This window comes from Melanerpes formicivorus, unplaced genomic scaffold, assembly GCF_026170545.1.
Source record: "Melanerpes formicivorus ecotype bairdi unplaced genomic scaffold, bMelFor1.0.p_v2 SCAF_2, whole genome shotgun sequence".
NCBI classification, from domain to species: domain Eukaryota; kingdom Metazoa; phylum Chordata; class Aves; order Piciformes; family Picidae; genus Melanerpes; species Melanerpes formicivorus.
This window is the reverse complement of record NW_027142354.1, coordinates 21639870-21660414: the sequence shown is the minus strand read 5'-3', so window position 1 is coordinate 21660414 and position 20545 is coordinate 21639870. Positions and strand designations below refer to the sequence as shown.

Here is a 20545-nt window from a genome sequence, read left to right as displayed (position 1 = left end):
GTGTTTTGACTGATTAGAGATTTCAGGATCAGGTCCTCAGGTCATTATGACTAATGTTTTCTGATTAACTAGTCAAGCGTATCAAAATAATTGGTCTGCACTATCACTAACATGTATAAAGCTGCCACAGTATGTTCATCATTAACACAGAAAAAAAAGAATGTAATTCAGGTCCTAAGGAGCTTAAAAATCTAAATGGGCAGACGGTACAAAACACTGGGATACACATGAGAGAAAGCTACTTTCTCTTTTTATATAAAACACTAAAGGGGGAGAACAGTTTTAATACTTTTTGTAATGGGATATCTGTGAAGAAATTATCTTTGGAAAGATAGGAAAAAGAGAAAGCATCTCACTGGGATGAGATGACAGGTCCTAGCAAAGATCATAAATGAGCAGCCTTTTGCAATCATGTCTCACATTTCTTTTGCCAGTAAAAGCAACATAATTAAATGGACTTAATAGGGAAAGTCACCAAGCATTTTACTATAACTAGCCTGTAATAAATAGCTTTATCTGATGATACTTGAAAGTGAAAACTACAAAAATAAGAGCTGTTTTCTGAATTCTTAAACTTTTTAAAGTCATACACCCATAATGTGTATCCCTGTTAAATGTACATTGTTTAAACGTTACTGGAGATATTGGACATATAAAATGATCAGATTCTGCCCATCATGCCCACTCCTGCTTTTTAACCAGGAAAATTATATCTCAGACTTTTGATATTCTGGTTTGGCTGACTTATAAACCTTTATTTAGAATAAACCAAACCAGGTTGGAAGAGACCTTCAAGATCATCGCGTCCAACCCATCAACCAATCCAACCCACCCAAACAGCTAACCCATGGCACCAAGCACCCCATCAAGTTTCCTCCTGAACACCTCCAATGACGGCGACTCCACCACCTCCTGGGGCAGCCCATTCCAATAGGCAATCCCTCTTTCTGTATAGAACTTCTTCCTAATATCCAACCTGAACTTCCCCTGGTGCAGCCTGAGACTGTGTCCTCTTGTTCTGGTACTGGCTGCCTGGGAGAAGAGACCAACCTCCGCCTGTCTACAACCTCCCTTCAGGTAGTTGTATCATATACTTCATTAAAATTCAACAGGAGGAAGTAGTTGGTCTCATCTTATCCCACATACAGTGTAGCATATTCCAACCCTCCTCATTTATTTTCTTTGGATAATCTGCATCAAGAAATAACTAATATAGAAAATATACTAGAAAGAAAAGCAGAATCTGAATAAATAGTGAAAATATTGGGAAAGATTTAAATGGAGACCAACAATAAAACATGAAATCTATTGTCTTATGTATCTTGGATCATTAAACTGTATACTCTCAGCATACAGCATCAGATCAAATAACCCCATCTTTTTTTTTTTTTTTCCTTTGAGATTTTATAGCAACATATGTTAATACTTTCGCCTTCCAATCTGTGGCCTGATGATTCCATCCCCACAACCCTTTCAGCCATTTTACTTTCATTCTTCTACAAACTTCTTCACATGGTTGTTTCTATGACACGGTTGTTTCCTTAGAAGGCTAAACCATAGTTATGATGGTGGGCCTTAGACCTTAGATACTTGTGAACACAGATAAGTAAGCCTGAGGTGGAGACGGCAGGGAAAAACACCTGCAGAAGAGCTTATGGACAGGTTATTCCTCTGTCTTCTGATATTTTGCCTTACTCCAGTACTTCTCTATTGATCTCTTTCTCATCTCTCCATTATTGCCCTCAGACATGCTTTCAATATTTCCAAGTGGGACATAATTTTCTCCAACAAATTTCTGCATAGGGATGTGTTTAGAGGCACTTTTTGTATTAGTGAAAAAGAAAAAAAAATGAAAAAAGTGTTAAAAAAATGAATATTGAGCTCACGTAGTCTATTTTTGCAGAGAGTAAATATCAAGCTAATGCATAAGATTTATCCTCTATAGTAAATCAGCAATATGTCTCATTTCAGATTTCTCCTGTGACTGCTATTTTTTACTGCAGTATTCAGTCATGCTGATTTATGCTATACTATCCTGTGAATATTTTGCAGAGTGTTATCAATAACATAATTTTATCTTTGGATCCAGATGGAATGGGCTTAGAACACAAAGGAGGCAGAAAGCCTCAAGTAGTTTATTGCTTGAAATAAAATTGGTGTAAAATGTGAGACAAGAATATAAGACATCAGGGAGTGGACAACTGGATGAGTAAAGGCATCAGCCCAATTAACAAAATATTTTATGTACTCAGTAAGATAATTCTGTTTGACTGGAATGGTTTGATCAGTCATGACAGGAATCCTTCTGGAGAGTAGGACAAATTACAATAGTGAGTAGTGGCATTACAGATCTGCCCTGGATGAGTGCTTCTACATGAGAATAGAAGCAGCAAACTCATTAGGCTGTCAATATAAGAGAGTAGAGTGATGAGGACTGGAGATATGAAAATCCTAGAATCATAGAATGCTAGGGGTTGGAATGGGTCTCTGGAGATCATAAAGTCCAATGCCCCTGCCAAAAAAGATTACCTAGGGCAGGCCACACAGGAATGCATCCAGGTGGGTTTTGTTTATTGTGGGCCTCTATTAGCAGTAGCATTCTTGCTTACTTAAGTCGTGTAATATTTCCTTTACATTGTGCTAAAGGTACTGTCCTTTAGTTTTATTGGTCAGTGTGCTGACCCTGCATAGTGAAACTGCAAAAAAGTAAAATTCAATCACTTGCAAAAGTACTGCTCCTCATTTGCAATAGTGTGGTTTAGATTTGTGTTGTGGATTCTAGCTCAAATCAAGTCTAATCCAGACATGCTCTCAGTCCTAGCGTTAGGAGCCTCAGACAAAATAGAATAGAATATAAGAATAGAATAGAATAGAATAGAATAGAATAGAATAGAATAGAATAGAATAGATAAGATAATAGAAATCTAAACGTCCAAAATGTTGTCATACTTAGTTTGGATTCACCTCTCAACATTGTACCATATATTAAATCATTCAGAATGTGCCTTTTTTTAACCTTTGGTTGACCTGTTTTTATCTGACAACTGTTTTAGACTGATTTGAGAAGTGAAGCACTGGAAAGATCAATTAAAATTAATATTGGATTCATCACTGATGTACTCATACGTAACATATGTTTATGGATCTTGAAAAATGGTTGTAAAAATTCTTCTTTAAGTGGTGTACATCTTCTTTAACTACATCTACATACTTTTGACTAGGAAAAAAAATTGTTTTGGATTACGTAGTTCTCTGACGTTTTGGAAACCAGTTGCATACTTGTTAAGATACCTATAAATAGGTGTGACATTAAATTCCTAGGCATTTTCATTGACAGAACATACAGTCATAGAATCATAGAATGGTTTGCCTTAGAAGGGACCTTAAAAATCATGTAATTCTACCTCCCCTACCATGGACAGGGACACCTTCCTCTAGACCTCTATCATATGAAGGACATGTAACATGAAAGCAAGTAAGGCCTTTTTAAAAGTATTATTCCAGATCTTATTTACTGTGGTTACATGTTAGGATTCAAAGATACATTAAAAATATATTGCTGATAAATGGAGGGTGAAGTAGTTGAATGGGGAAGAAGATATTGAAAAACATCTGAGCTCTAAGGGACTGCTATTTATTTTGAAGTTTGTCGCTGTTAGTGGCTCAAATCTCCCCAGCCATTACTCTTGATAGTGGGAAGTCTATTAGAAACTTCATTGTGCTTTCTGTTCATTTTCAAACAGTAAGTTTGTATCTCTGAACTTGGGGGTGTCTAGTCTAGGTTAAAACAATGCCATGAATCTTCCATAATTTTCTAAGTAACAGTGTTACAGTTTAAGGCTATGCCTGGGATTTGTTTCAGAGGTTTTGAAGTTTAGGGATAAACAGTTTTAGGGATCGGACACAGAAAAATGCAAGATAAGTTTATCTAATTCCATTGGCCTGCTGAATATCTTAGAATAGAATAGAATAGAATAGACCAGACCAGGTTGGAAGAGACCTTCAAGATCATTGTGTCCAATCCATCATCCAACACAATCTAATCAACTAAACCATGGCACCAAGCACCCCATCAAGTCTTCTCCTAAACATTTCCAGTGATGGTGACTCCACCACGTCCCTGGGCAGCCCATTCCAATAGGCAATCACTCTCTCTATGAAGAATTTCTTCCTAACATCCAGTCTAAACCTCCCCTGGTGCAGCTTTTGTAGCAGAAACTTGTCTCTTCTTCTTTGGGGCTGCTTCTGCTTCACATCTGCGCTGCTCTGTCTCCTTTGACCTTGTGTGTGCTTGGATGATCTTCTTTTGACTGGTGAGGTACAAGGTGGGTGTGTATGGGGGAGAACTGAATTATTGTACAAGGGGGTATTCTGATGTTGTTGAACTGTAAATACATGTAAATATACCTTGTATGTATTTATTGCCTTTTATAATTTTATATTTAGTCCACTTTTGTAAGTATAATTTCATTTTGCTTCCAAAATTCTGAGTTAGTGTGGTAAATTTACTCTGGGGGCAAATTTCCAATTTGTTGGGGTGCAAATCCAAACCAGAACAAACAGCAATTCTAAAAACTGGTTTACTCAAAACAGTGACAAGGATTGAATGTGAAATCAAATTCATTATCATTGCCCCAGGTTTACACAATTCCCTGCATATTATCTTCAGCTCTGTGGTTTCAGAGAACAGAATGCGTTTAATTTCATTTTCTTTGAAAATGTACTTGGCCTAATATCTTGGCAGCAGTTTACAGACTTTTCTAGGTTACACTGCTGCCAACAAGAATAAAGAAATAGTTCCCAGTCTTCCGTGAATAAAACTAAACTTGCTAAATTAAATGTTTGTTGTCTTGCTGTGATATCAGTCACACCGATCCTTTAAACTTTATCCAAGGAAATTTTCATGCAATTTGAACTCACTAAAATTTGCAGTTAGACAAATTTAGACTAGAAGTAAGATGGAAATTATGGAGAGCTGGGGTAATTAATCTCATACATCACTTGCCAAAGATTACAGTTGGTGCTCATCCATGATGAGCTTGAACTCAAAACAGGATGCATTTTCTAGGAGTTACGGTGTAGTTCACCTGTAAGTATTGATAAGAAGCTGAAGTTACTGAGGAGTGTTAAGAACTAGACCAGGTAAGATAAGATAATCAGAATGCTGTATTCCGGGCTCAAAATTAGTCAACCTATTCTTTAAACTTATTGCTTATAAAGTCAAATGCAAACAAGGAGTTTTTTACTGCTTTTCAGGCCACAGAAAATGTTATTTGTTGTTTGTGTGTAGCTTGTTTATGTTGTGTTGTTGTTTTTTCTGACAGGTGCAGCAAGTTACAACAGTTTTTATGTTTTTTGCAAAAATGTCTGTCAAGCTGTGAAACCTGGGAAACTGAGGGTCCGCTGCAGTTTGTGTAAACAAGGAGCACTGACACTGGCAAGGGTAAGGTTGGTTGGTTGTTTTTTGCTTCAGAGTTTTGGAGTATTTGGAAATGATATCTCTAGTTTTGTCTGTTTGCACAGATGTGACTCTGTATATATGTATTTCTGCGTATACAAAGCTTGGAGTGGTTGTTTAGGCAACAGAAAGACCTGAATCCAGGGCCTGATTTTGACCATTATGCAATGAGACAAGAGCGAATTAATTGGCTGTGCAGTTGAGAATATTCATGTCCCCAGCCCTGGCTACCTTATATATAGTCAAGGGAAAGGATAGGAAGTTTGTAGATCTGTCAAGCTTTATTTGCATCCTAAAACAGGGTAGTGTTGTTTGACTTAAACAGGCAGTAATGTAAAGTTTTGGAGGGTGTTTTAAGTGCTGCTGAATTTCATTCAGTGTGCTACTGAGGATTTAGAGTCCTTCCCCTCTTGTAAATCACAGTGTTTATGAACCAGTTTTGCTATGTGAAAGGCTTATGTTTTGCAGGAGGCTGAGCCTTATGATGCTGTAAATTAGGGAATGGAGCTTTCATATTTGGCACAATTTAAATGTTTAAATTTGTCCTTTGCTGTAGTTTAAAGTGGCTAAATTCAGCTTTGTGTTCTTAATGCAGCCCAGTGCTGGAATATCTTTGGAATTAATAGCACGGTGAGACCCTTGAAAAACCCAGCTCCTATGTTCTCATTGAAAAGAATAAATCAGATCAATGCTTTTACCTATCTAATTCAAAAAGCTACAATGACAAATCACCTAAAGGTCTGCATCCTATTCCTTAATTACCTGGCTCTCTGATTTCAGAGGCTTGGAAGTGTTGCATTTTGTTTTGAATTAACATATCTAAGGGGGTTTGTTTTCTTCCAAAAGTAACATTTAAGTCCTGGTGGTTATTCTTTTCCCCTTGAATTTGCGTGGAACACAATGATTAAGAACAGTGAGTGTGGCGCCTGTTCCAGCAGTTTGTGCTGGAAGTCCTCAGAACTTCCAAAGTGCAATATTTGCAATATGTGCACACTTTCTGCCATGAATGTTCTGTTCAACAGTCAGTTTGTTTTCCAAATGCATACCATTTGCCTCAGTCTAGTGGTTAGGTTCAGATTTGGCATGTGCCTGGCTGTTACAATCTCTTTTCTCCTCCCTTTCTGGTCTGTTTTCCAGGGAGATAGAGAATAATTCCAATTGGAGAAGCTAGAAATGCATACTAAGCATCATTTATTTTTCAATACTGTGTAGAGACCTCTCTGCAATAATTTAGGCAAAAATGTAGTACTCCCAGTAAGTGAATTGTATCTAGTCTTCTTTCTTCAATGTATAGCAGTCTACACTGACCAAGTTATGACAGATTGTGAATCACTTGACTTGTGCACGCTGAGAAACAATCATGTAACCAAGCCCCTTTTCTTTCAAATCCTACTGGACTATGCTAGTTGTTAGTAATAGACATCTCATCTACTGGTACTACAGTTATTTTCCTTTTATAGAGCAGTTAGTTAAAATGAAGTTGACATAAACAAACTATAAAAAAGCTTATCTGTACTGCCATATGTAGTGACCAGTGGCCATTTTGGCTCAGTAGCTGATCGGGAACGCTTGTCCGGAACCGCTCCGCTTAAGCTGTGAGTTTCTCGGGGTTTTTCTTTTGCTTTTGCTTTCCTCTCGGGGCTTCGCGGGTCGGGAGGACTGCTAGTAGGGGGAGGAGCCGGCAGGATCGTGCTCACGAGAGCCTGCACGGGTCACGGGAGCCTGACGTCAGCCGCGGCAGTTTTAAAAGCCGCCCGGGCTGCGCGCGCGGCGCCATTTTGGCTCAGTAGCTGTCTAGCAGCCGGGTGACAAAAAAAAAAAAAAAAAAAAAAAAAAAAAAAAAAAAAAAAAATCCCAAACAGAAAACCCGAACCTTAAACATTGCATCATTGCATCATGGTCGTCACTCGGACGAAGGGTAAAAAAGCAGCATCTGCCCAGACAGAGCTGTTTCACCAACATGCTGGAGTCCAGGCTGTCAGCTGCAGAGAGTGCTTCAGCCTGGCACTTGGAATAGAGGGGGAGGGAGAGGACAGCTGTGTCCGGTGTGAGCAGGTGAATTTTCTCCTCAGCATGGTGGCAGAGCTGAAGGATGAAGTGGCCGAGCTGAAGGAGGAGGTAGCTAGGCTAAGGACCATAAGGGAAAGCGAAAGGGAGTTAGACTTGTGGGAGAAGGCTCTGCAGATCTCCCCTGCTGAGGGAAGGGTTCCTGGAGGCAGAGAGGGATGGATACGGGTCCCTGCCAGGGGTGGCAAGAGAAATCCACCCCGACCCTCTCCTCCTCCTCCTCTGCCCTTGCATAATAAGTATGAGGCCCTGCAGGCTGAGGGCAGTAAGGATGAGAGGGCTGAGGCTGAAGAGCAGCCATCCAGAGGGGAGCCTAAGGCCAAGCGGACCCCACCAGCTGTAACGGCCGGCTCTGGGGGGAAGCCTAAGCCCAAGCGGTCCCCACTGGCTATAACGACTAGCTCCACAAAGAAAGGGAGAAGGGTTATAGTTGTTGGGGACTCTCTCCTGGGGGGTACTGAGGGACCCATATGTCGTCCCGACCCATCCCACAGGGAGGTCTGCTCCCTACCAGGGGCAGGGGTTAGGGACATTGCGAAGAGATTCCCTGAATTAATCCAGCCCACTGACTATTACCCTCTGATGGTAATACAGGCTGGGAGTGATGAGATTGACAGGAAGGGCACTAGGACAATTAAGAAGGAATTCAGGGCCCTTGGACAATTGATTGATGGGGCAGGAGCTCAAGTGGTGTTCTGCTCAATTCCTTCAGTGTCAGGGGTGTACACTGAGAGGAATGGGAGAACCCACACCATCAACAATTGGCTCAGGGGATGGTGCCAGCGGCAGAACTTTGGGTTCTATGACCACGGGGCAACTTTCACTGCACCTGACCTGCTGGGTCCTGATGGAGTGCATCTATCTAGAAGGGGTAAAAGAGTCCTGGCACTGGAGTTGGCAGGGCTCATTAGGAGGGCTTTAAACTAGGTCTGAAGGGGGTGGGTGAGGCAATCGGTCCCTCTGCAGAGGTAAGAGTAGGGCGCAAGGTAGGGTCAGTTGAGAAGTCAGGAACCCAGCTGCGATGCATGTACACCAATGCACGCAGCCTGGGCAACAAGCAAGAGGAGTTGGAGGTCCTAATCCATCAGGGCGACTATGATGTAGTCGCTATCTCAGAAACTTGGTGGGACAGCACCCACGATTGGAGTGCTACAATGGGGGGTTACAGGCTCTTTAGGAGGGACAGGCGAGGGAGAAGAGGAGGAGGGGTGGCTCTGTATATTAGAGAGTCAATCTCTGCCACACAACTTGTGGTGGAAGATGAGGTAGTTGAGAGCCTGTGGGTCAAAATCAGAGGACAACCTAACAAGTCTGACATCCTGATTGGAATCTGTTACAGACCACCCAACCAGGATGAGGCGGCTGATGAGTTGTTCTACAAGCAACTGGAGGCTGTCTCAAGATCATCTGATCTTGTCCTTGTTGGTGACTTCAACCTCCCAGATATCTGCTGGGAACTTAATTCAGCAGGGAGGAGGCAGTCCAGAAGATTCCTGGAACGAATGGAGGACTGCTTCCTGACACAGCTGTTAAGCGAGCCTACCAGGGGACAGGCTCTGCTTGACCTGCTGTTCTGCAATAGGGAAGGGCTGGTGGGAGATGTGATCGTGGGAGGCTGCCTAGGGTGCAGTGACCACGAGATAGTGAAGTTTTCAATATGCAGGGAGATTGGGAGGAGCACCAACAGAACCTCCACCTTGGACTTCCGAAGGGCGAACTTCAGCCTATTTAAAAAACTTGTCTGCAAAGTCCCCTGGGTACCAGCCCTCATGAACCAAGGGGTTCAGGAGGGTTGGACCTACTTCAAACAGGAGCTCTTGAAGGCACAGGAATTGGCGGTTCCCATGTGCCGGAAGGCAAGCCGGCGGGGAAGGCGACCAGCCTGGATGAGCAAGCAGCTCCTGGAGGATTTAAGGGGGAAGAGGAGGCTGTATCACCTTTGGAAGGAGGGGAAGGCTTCTCGAGGTATGTTCAAGGAAGCTGTTAGATTATGTAGGAATAAAATTAGGGAGGCTAAGGCCCAGCTGGAACTGAAGCTGGCCACCTCAGTCAAAGATAATAAAAAGCATTTTTATAAATATATTAACAATAAGAAGAAGGGCAGGAAGAACCTGAACTCCCTAGTGGACCTGGAGGGGAACACAGTTACTGAGGATGAGGATAAAGCTGAGGTCCTGAACACCTTCTTTACCTCAATGTTTAACAGCAAGGCAGGAGTTCAGGACGAGTGGTCTCCGGAGCTGGGCGTTGGGGTCGGGGAGCAGAGTAATACCCTGGAAATCCATGAGGAGTTAGTTCGGGACCTGCTGAGCCACTTGGATATCCACAAGTCCATGGGACCAGATGGGATCCATCCTAGGGTGCTGAGAGAGCTGGCGGATGTGCTAGCTAGGCCACTCTCCATCATTTTCCTCCAGTCCTGGCTCACTGGTGAGGTCCCAGATGACTGGAAACTGGCCAACGTGGTCCCCATCCACAAGAAGGGTCGGATGGAGGAACCTGGAAACTACAGGCCAGTCAGCCTGACCTCAGTGCCAGGGAAAGTGATGGAGCAGATTATCCTGGCAGCAATAACTGCGCACCTGAAGGATGGCCAAGGGCTCAGGTCCAGCCAACATGGATTCAGGAAGGGCAGATCCTGCCTCTCCAACCTGATCTCTTTCTATGATCAGGTGACCCGACTGGTGGATGTGGGGAGGCCTGTGGATGTGGTCTACCTAGACTTCAGCAAGGCCTTTGACACCGTCCCCCACAGCAAACTGCTGACTAACCTGTCAGCCTGTGGATTGGACCATTACACTCTGTGCTGGGTTAGGAACTGGCTGGAGGGCCGGGCCCAGAGAGTGGTCGTGAATGGTGCCACATCCAGCTGGAGGCCAGTCACCAGTGGTGTCCCCCAGGGATCAGTGCTGGGCCCTGTCCTCTTCAACATATTCGTTGATGATCTGGATGAAGGGGTAGAGTCAGTCATCAGCAAGTTTGCAGATGACACAAAGTTAGGGGCAGATGTTAGTCAATTCGAGGGTAGAAAGGCTCTGCAGAGGGACCTCGACCGACTGGAAAGATGGGCAGAGTCCAATGGGATGGCTTTCAACAAGTCCAAGTGCCGAGTGCTGCACTTTGGCTATGGCAATCCCATGCAGAGCTATAGGCTGGGGTCGGAGTGGCTGGAGAGCTCCCAGACAGAGAGGGACCTGGGTGTGCTGATCGACAGCCACCTGAATATGAGCCAGCAGTGTGCTCAGGTGGCCAGGAGGGCCAATAGCATTCTGGCCTGCATTAGGAATAGTGTGGCCAGCAGGAGCAGGGAGGTCATAGTGCCCCTGTACTCTGCTCTGGTTAGGCCGCACCTTGAGTACTGTGTCCAGTTCTGGGCTCCTCAGTTTAAGAAGGACATTGAGACACTTGAGCGTGTCCAGAGAAGGGCAACAAGGCTGGTGAGAGGCCTTGAACACAAGCCCTATGAGGAGAGGCTGAGGGAGCTGGGATTGTTTAGCCTGGAGAAGAGGAGGCTCAGGGGTGACCTTATTGCCCTCTACAACTACCTGAAAGGTGGTTGTAGCCAGGAGGGAGTTGGCCTCTTCTCCCAGGCACCCAGCACCAGAACAAGGGGACACAGTCTCAAGCTGCGCCAGGGGAGGTTCAGACTCGAGGTGAGGAGGAAGTTCTTCACCGAGCGAGTCATTCGTCATTGGAACAGGTTGCCCAGGGAGGTGGTTGAGTCATCGACCCTGGAGGCGTTCAAGGGGAGATTGGACGTGGCACTTGGTGCCATGGTCTAGTCATGGGGTCTGCGGTGTCAGGTTGGACTCGATGATCCTCGAGGTCCTTTCCAACCTAAGTGATACTGTGATACTGTGATACTGTGTGACCTGCCCTAAATGGTCCTGTTTTGCAGGGGGGTTGGATTCAATGATCTCCAGAGGTCCCTTGCAGCACCTCGCTTTCTATGATATTACAGATTTTTCAGCAAAGCCTCTTTTTTCCTTTTCTTTCTTTCTTTCTTTTTTTTTTTAAAGATTCCTTTTTTCCCAGTTCTCTATAAACTGTGTCTGACTGCTGTGTAGCAGTAGAGCAAGTTTCTTGAGAACCTCTCTTGTGCCATAAGCAGGAAAGCACCATGTAAGCCAGCATTTGTTACACTAACTCTTTTACTGAGATGAAAATGAGTACCTGTGTCAAACCCACACAAAGCTTTGGGCAGCTTTAACTTACTCTACATGCTAATCCTTTTTCTGCCTAAGCCACAAATGACCAACCAAATTAAATTGAGCTTTATTTTTTTCATGGTGTTTTGACTGACATTTTAAAATATTAATTATTCATTTAAACAGTCTTATTCTAAAACCTTATTTAAGTGTCACACTTATTTGCATAGTATTATCTTAATACATGATGCTCAGTGTAAATGTATGGTGCTGTAGTTCTGTGAAATTAAAGAGCCCACTGTCTTTAATTTTTACTAAAGACATCTATTTAAATACTAAGTGTGCAATTTTCCTCTTGACATGTGGGCTGGCGTTTTATGAACGTTTCATGACCTAATGCTTTATAGGAGATATACACCAGATTGATTTAATTATATGAAAACATCAGTCACTGCAAAAGTATCACCTCTCCCTAGTTTCTCTAATCAAGCACAAAAGCATGCCTGGGAGGATTGGAGTGTGGGAGTCTTATATAGACCACCTACAAGCCTGACAACAACTTTCTTCAACAGCTCAGCAATTTTAATCATTAGTTTCACACTGGTTTATTTCTTCTATTACTTTTAAGCTTTAAAAGATACATATAATGCAGCAATTTGTTTCAGTAGCCATGATTCAGTTAATTAGGTTACCCCTCTTTCCAAAACACACAAAAAAAAATTACAGTTCTGTTTTTGGAGTGATAGCAGTGGAAATATTCAGTATTTATACTAGAAGGTAAAATGCTTATTTTCAAATGGAAGACCTGATTCTGCATACATAAAGCATGCTTTTTCAATATAACTGACTGATATACTCCTACTATAGAAGACAGTAACATTTGACTCAGTATCTGTTTGACATAATACAAATACTGTCCAAAAAATCTGGATTTAAGTGCAGTAAACAGACTTTCAGTCTCAGCCGCAGGTGCTATGGTGAGGTCATTTCTACTGCAGGGACTTGGGCTCATTACTATTTAGTAACTTCACACTGTGCCCTTGGTAGTTACTGGTTGAGTTTTGACTACGCCTTCTATCACAAGCAGCAAAGCTATTTCACACAGCTTCTTCTATAGTTTTCAAGTGTATCTTATAGCTCAAATTATTATAGGATCGTAGGTTGGAAGGATCATAGGATGTCAGGGGTTGGAAGGGATCTTTGAAGTCATCAAGTCCAATGCCCTGCCAGAGCAGGACCATAGAATCTAGCACAGGTTGCACAGGAATGCATCCAGATGGGTCTTGAAAATCTCCAGAAAAGGAGAATCCACAACTTCTCTGGGCAGCCTGTTCCAGTGATCTGTGACCCTCACAGTGAGGTAGAACCTCCTGTGCTGTAGTTTATATCCACTGCCCTTTGTCCTATTACAGGGTGCAACTGAGCAGAGCCTGTCCCCTCCCTCTTGTCACCCAGCCCTCAGATATTGATAAACATTTATTAAATCCCCTCTCTGTCTTCTCCTCTCCAGACCAAAAAGCCCCAGGGCTCTGAGCCCCTCCTCTTAGTGCATATGCTCCAGTTCATTCTTCATCCTGGTGTTGTCTGCTGGTATCCAGGGAGAAAGTTCATTCTTGCAGAACTTTGTTGTTGTTGTTAAAACTTGTTATCTTGATCTGAAAAGCACAGATTTCCCTACCAAGCAAAATGATAATGATGGAAAGATTCTGTTGTAACAGCCACCATTGTGCTTTGTTTTATGAAGTATTGATCGGTTTGTTCTTTTTGCATGGAGGGAAAGCGAACCATGAACTGCAGTTGTGCATTATGAAAGATTTATGGAAAATAAAGTCATTTTTAAATCCCCTTCTTTCACCACCACCTCCCCATTCCCACCATATCTGCCTCTTTTCCACCCCACCTACCCCATTTTCCCCCTTTTCCCCCCTTTTTCCTTTCAAATCCCAGAGCACCTGGGCTCTGTTGGAGTCTCCTCCCACCCCAGGTGTGGCCACTTTGTCCTCCATGCCTGCTCCCCTTTTTAATCTCCCCTAGGAAAGGCAGAAGCCCCAAGCTGAGCCCATCTGGGCTGAGGATCCTCCTCTCCTCACTGGTGAGTCCTCGTGGTGTGTACCTCGTGGTGACAACAAAGGCTGGGGGGCCTGGTGGCCCCCTGGCTAGGTAGGAAGAGGGTTGATGACTACTCCAATATCATCCATAGGTGCTGGCTTGGCCTCCTTATGGGGGCTGAGCTCCTCTGTGTGGTATTGTGGCTCATTGAGGATCTTGGGATCTTGCCCCCAGCTCTGGGATGGGTGTAAAAATGATGGTGGAGAGCAGGAGCGGTTTAGGCAGAGTGGAGGATGATGTAGAGGGAGCAGGAGCTGCTTTGGGAAGATGAAGTGGGGTGATGGAGGAGGTGGGGGGTTAAACTAGAAGAAGGTACCTTAGAGGTCATCTACTCCAACCTCCCTGCTGTGGGCAGGGACACCTCTCAACTAGACTCAGCTGCTCTAGGCCTCACCCAACCTGGCCCTGAACACCTCTAGGAAGGAAGCATCCACAGCCTCCCTGGGCAGCCTATTCCAGAGTCTCACCACTCTCTTACTGAAGAACTTCTTCCTAAGATCCAGTCTAAACCTACTCTCTCTCAGCTTAAAGCCATTCCCCCGTGTCCTGTCTCTAAACACTCTTGTGAAAGACCCCTCTGTAGCCTTCCTGTAGGAGCACTTCAGGTATTGGAAGGCAGCTCTAAGGTACTCCCCAGAGTTTTCCCTTCTCCAGGATAAGCAATCCCAGCTCTCTCAGCCACAGCAGATATTTTGAATCTTTTCAGACACGGAGATTGAACTCCCTGATGTGGAGATGAAACTTCATTTCTGACACTGACAACACATCTGGAATTTATTCAGCAGCTGGTGCTTACCCTACTGTTTACCCTACCCTTCTCACTCCAGAGGACCCTCCGTAGTTCACAGGCTTTACTAAGCTGTCTCTGCCACAGAGCTGTTCTTTCATAATTTTTCATTTTAGGGATAATAATTTCATTTGTTGTCATCATCTTACAACTAACAAAGAAATGGATATTTGCCCAGCTTTGTTTCTGTGGCACTGCAAGAAGCATGTCACTTAAGTAACTTGTCAGCTAGTCCAGGCCATGTGGTACAGCACAGTCCTGCCAGGGAAAAGCGCTAGCATCTTTCAAGTGCCTTCCAGTGACTGACAAATAATAGGTCATGGATAGCATAAGTCATCTTCCTAATAGATGATTATGCAGTATTTTGAATTTGATACTTTCATATTTCCTAGGAAGAGAAAGCTCTTGAACACAGTGATTTTTCTTTAAGTTAATAACTCCATTTTTAATAGAGTTGTTTAATTGGAGTACTTCTTTTTAATGAATATACACTTAGTAGAGACTTTCAGTAATGTAAAATAAAAAGGCAGTTTACTTTTGGTCTCGTGTTTTAATAAGTAATTGTGAAAGTCCATTCCACCGTGCACAACCTCTAACCACTGCTCATTTCAGATCACGTATTCTACCTGAAATTCATTGCTTGTATCCTGGCTCAAAGACAGAGAAAGGGGCACCCATCACTGCATCAGAGCAGGGATGACTGAAAGAAAGGGACAAGTAGCACCTCTGCAATTATCTAGTCCTTACACTCCTGAGTCAGCTTCTCCCCACTCGTGGTTACCACTGCTAGGATAATATTGTAGGCAGGTTAATAAATGACCAATTTGGCCTTTGAAGTTTAGTTGCAGAATAAACTCCATCCAGTGCAGTGCAATGTGATAAAGTGTGATCTCATTCACAACCTGGGGAGAGATTAAAAATGTGCTTGACGTTTTGAGACTGATGACGTACTTACTTGCCTCTTCAATATTACATATTTGCTGTGAGGATAAAAATGGATTTGATACATCTTGGCTAACACATGACAAACACTGTGTTAAAATACTTTAAGTATTGTGAATAGGAAAGTTAGCACTGCAAATATGTGCTCTAGGGTCAAAAATGCCAAATGTGAAGCATACATTTATTGTTGGGTTCCTGCTAATGAACGCCTTAGTATAAAAATAGCTTAACTTCCCTGCATTTGGCTGACAAAAGTACTACTTACAGGAAATGATGACTATTTAATATATGGGCTCCTTTATACATAAATAATGAAAAATGTCTCAGTTCTGACTTCTAAATTACCACTACTGGGCACTGATGTTAATGCTGTGTTGAGAAGATCAGTGCAGAGAAAGAGCTCTCTGAACCCTTTCCCCACTCCCCCCCCCCCCCATGAATCTATGGATTCATGAAATCCTTCTGCAGTAGTTATACTGGTAGCATACTTAATAATAAGCTTTATCTCTTTTTCTGGTGAAGCAATGTTTCCTGGGAGTGAGCAAACAACAGAATAACATATCTGTATCTTAAGATATGTAGTCCACCTGTGCCAGAATGCTAGAGACAAATAGGGCATATTTTCATATTTTAATTCTGTGCTCTCCATATATGCTATGCAGGTAAATATACTGTTTTGTGCTCTTGTTTTTCTCATGACCTGATCCAATGGTGAAGGCAGGCTTGCTGAAAATGAACTGCTGAGTCTCTTAGTGAAGGGCTATATTATGATAGTAAGCTCTGTCTTCTGCTGTTTGTAGTGTAACTATTTTAGCATGTAATAGGGCATGAACTGTCTGTCATGTCCATTAAATGGTTTGAAATTTCCATGGCAAAAAAAGTCTTAGGGATATTTTTCCATCATAGACAGGAAAACCTCCTGACCAAGGAGGCCAATATCTTTAATGTTTTTGCTGTAGTTCCACAGATGCCATCCTCATAGGGAATCTGTCATGCATTCTTCTCATCCAGTCTTTTCTTAAACACCTTCAGGGATGCTGACCTCACAACCTTTCTGGGCAGATCATTCCAATGGGCAATCACTCTTTCTGTGAAGAACTTTTTTTTCCTAACATTAAGCCTAAACCTCCGCTGGTGCAGCCTGAGACTGTGTCCTCTTGTTCTCTTGTTGGTTGTCTGGGAGAAGAGATCAACCCCTACCTGGCTACGACCACCCTTCAGGTAGTTGTAGACAGCAATAAGGTCTCCCCTGAGTCCCCTCTTCTCCAGGCTAAACAAACCCAGCTTCCTCAGCCGCTCCTCACAGGGCTTGTGCTCCATACCCCTCACCAGACTTCCCTGTTCCTGCTGGTCACACTATTCCTAATACAGGCCAGGATACCATTGGCCTTCTTGGCCACCTGGGTACACTGCTGGCTCATGTTCAGCCTACTGTCAACCAGTACCCCCAGGTTCCTTTCTGCCTGGCTGCTCTCCAGCCACTCTGACCTCAGCCTGTAGCACTGCATGGGGTTATTGTGGCCAATGTGTAGAACCTGGCACTTGGATGTGTTAAATCTCATGCCATTGGATTCTGCCCATCTGTCCAGCCTGTCAAAGTCCCTCTGCAGAGCCCTCCCACCCTCTAACAGATCAACGCCTGCCCCCAGCTTGGTGTCATCTGCAAACTTCCTGATAATGGACTTAATCCCCTCATCCAGATCATCAATAAAGATATTAAAGAGCATGGGGCCCAGCACTGATCCTTGGGGCACACCATTAGTGACTGGCTGCCAGCTGGAGGTAACACCATTCACCACCACTCTCTGGGCTCAGCCCTCCAGCCAGTTCTTCACCCAGAGCAGAGAACACGTGTTCAAACCACAGGCTGACAGCTTGGCCAGGAGTTTGCTGGGGGGGACGGTGTCAAAGGCCTTGCTGAAGTCCAGATAAACTACATCCACAGCCTTCCCCACATCCACCAGGCAGGTCACCTGATCAGATTATGCCAAACCCATCCACACCCTGGGGAATTTGTTGCAGCAAATGTTCCTGGGGCCTGTTTAAGATATAGTAGCACTTACAGGAGTTAAAAAACTCAACACTGGGTGATTGAAAAATGTTATAATGTTTTATTCGTTCTTCTCCACTTTCTTTGGCTCTGAGTCTTGCTTCACATTGATTACCTTGAAGTGACATTGCCATTGAGGCTGGCCTCCAAAGTGATAAGCTCCATCTGAAGAGAGCAATTTGGAAGATTCAGAAGATTTTATTCAGGCTCTTGTCTACCTCTTTTTCTTCCCCCCCAATGTCCCTTAAGACAAATTTCATTACACTGGACATCAATTGTTGTGTGTGTATATATAATAAATTAAACAACTGTGTAGCTGATTTATGAGAAAAGTTATTTGATCCAGTCTAAAAGACAGTGACAGCAATTCTTTGAAGCAAAATAAGCTTTGTAAAGGCAACATGTAGATTATTCTTTCATTTTAATGGGATAAGACCATATATTTTAACTTCTTATTCTATTAGAAACTCTGAGATATCTATGCATGATTTATAATATTTATTGCAGTATAGGTTTGCAGTAAGATTACATATTGTAAAGTGTCTTAAAAGCTAGGAAAAGAAAAAGATACCAATTATTGGAAAGAGGGAAAATTACTTCCATGTTATGTATCATTCCAAGTCATGTGAAACAAAACTGCCTTTTAATGTTTAGCCTAAAGTGAGTTTCTCCAGTGTGAGAGACAACAGTCATAAATGAAAAGTAAAGCAGTTTACCAAATTTACTTTCAGATTAGCCTTTTGTACGAGTCTCTAAATCAAGTGTCTCAAACTCTTTTAGCCACAGAAGACAGATGTGTGCCTACTAACATAGATGGTGTTCAGTGTATCCTCACAGTTGCTGTAATATCACAGAAGCACAGACTTACACCCTGACAAGCTGGAAGGGACTTCTGGAAGTCATCTAGTACAGCCTCTGTGCACATACAGTTGCCCAAGACCATGTCCTTTCAAATATCTTCAAAGAGGGAGATTCCACAACTGCTCAGTGCAGCCTTTAGTCACCCTGACAGTGAAAACGTTTCTCCTGATGTTTAGACAGCACCTCCTGTGTTTCAGTTTGTACCCACTGTCTCTAGTTCTGTCACTGGAAACCTCTGAAAAAGTGCTCTGTCTTCCCTTCAGATATTTATAAACAGTGGTGAGATCACCCGTAATATAAATCATCAAAAGCCTGTGACTAGTCAGAAATACTGTGCTTGGTGCAACACTTGTTTTCTCCAAAATAACAGCTGCATTTGAATTGCTTATGTAACACTGCACATTCTCTGAATTGTAATCAAGGATCCTTTGATAAATACATCCTGTATTTCATAACTCCTCCTTCTCCTGAAGTCCTTAGAAATTTGGAGCACCTACTATTGAGTGTCATGGAATCTTGTGCACATTTAGAACAGATGGTGGACTTTATAAGCTTCATTCTGTTAAAATGATATCCTTATTCATTTTTATTATATTATTATGTAGAATAGAATAAACCAGGTTGGAAGAGACCTTCAAGATCATTGCGTCCAACCCATCAACCAATCTAACCTACCTAAACAACTAAACCGTGGCACCAAGCACCCCATCAAGTCTCCTCCTGAACACCTCCAATATGTTTGTTTTGGTCCCAAATGGTATACACATCTAAACAAACAGAAACAGCAAAACCCACAAAAAAACCCAACCCACCACCAAACAAACAATCTCCCAAAACGAACTAAACACACACAAAAAAATCCAAACACCAAAAATGCCCCAAACCCAAGGAATCCCAACAGATTTGATTAAACCCTATTCACTTTTAGTTAGGCTATTCTTAAGAGCAGAAGTGTAACCAGAGGGATCACTCTCCCTCTGCTGGCATACATCTAGGCAATATCACCGCAAAAGAGTTTTTATATTGGTCAGGGAAATGGGAAGTTAGCATATACTTATGTTACATCTTTTGGTATATTGATTATTGGCAGCTCTGTCCTGTCTTAGTGTGTAAAGATGGGCTATGCAGAAACTCCTCCCCTCACAAAGAAAGGCCCTTTCACTAAAGTTTCTTAGCCTCTTATATTGAAAGGAAATAAAAGGATGTTTGTCAGTGTTTTAAACATTAGGGGCATATCTACTTTGCTGGCATCTTAAACTATAAGTAGGTAACTTCTTCTTGGTCTCCCCTTCTTATATATTTACATATATGGATCTCTTCTTCTACTCCATCAGTTCATAATGTTCTGTGGATGTGTTGCTGGAATAAATTACAGTACAAACAAAACTTGGCCTGTGACAGTGGGGTTCTTTTAATGTGACAGCTGCTACAGAGATTCAGATGTCCCAGTGCATAACTTTCTTTATTGAAGTACAGCCAAACTTCTGTCTTTCCAGTGTTATTCCTTAGATGGCTGTGGCTACAAGAGAGATCATGCTCACACTGCATTTTTTCACTTTTTCTTTAATGATCAATATTAAACAATTCTAAAGGATCAGTAGTTTTTCCTAATTTTTAAAGTGTTGGAATATCTGATGCATCAGCTGCTGCAGGAGGAAAAAGTAACTGAATTTACTTAAGAAACTGTAGTAGCAGAAGTAGTAGTAAAGTCTGTACATTTTTTTTTCTCTTGTCTGAGGTCGTGGGTTTTTTCCTAAATTTGAATTGAATTGATTAAGGAAGAAGTTTAGGATACTTACACATGACACAAATAAAACCTCAGACTTCTGTACCAACAACAAAAAACCCTAGCTAATTTTAAGTTGTATTGATTAGACATGTTTTGATACTGTTGTGAACTACAGGCATTAAGGTCAAACTCATTAAACATTTTCTTAGGGCTTCTTTAGTATAAGAAGTCTATAACATGATGGAACCATGATGGTAGTTATATTGATGTTATTTTCTTGGTAGAGTTTTGCAGTGTTCTCCTGCTTCTCAAGGGTGTTGACTAGTTATGAATCCACAGATAAATAGTTAGTATTCATGTAAATTTTTCTGCTGTAAGCAGCTAAATGAAACAA

The 20545-nt window shown here is 42.5% G+C and overlaps 1 protein-coding gene across 1 annotated transcript in view; it reads left to right on the top strand.

The window, feature by feature from the left end:
- The window catches only part of PRKN (parkin RBR E3 ubiquitin protein ligase), a 797047-nt gene that overhangs the window by 254623 nt on the left and 521879 nt on the right, over positions 1 to 20545 (top strand). Inside the window, exon 4 of the mRNA XM_068152890.1 lies at positions 5325 to 5443. Within this exon, the coding sequence (XP_068008991.1) occupies positions 5325 to 5443 (119 nt within the window). The remainder of the gene's footprint in view (positions 1 to 5324; positions 5444 to 20545) is intronic.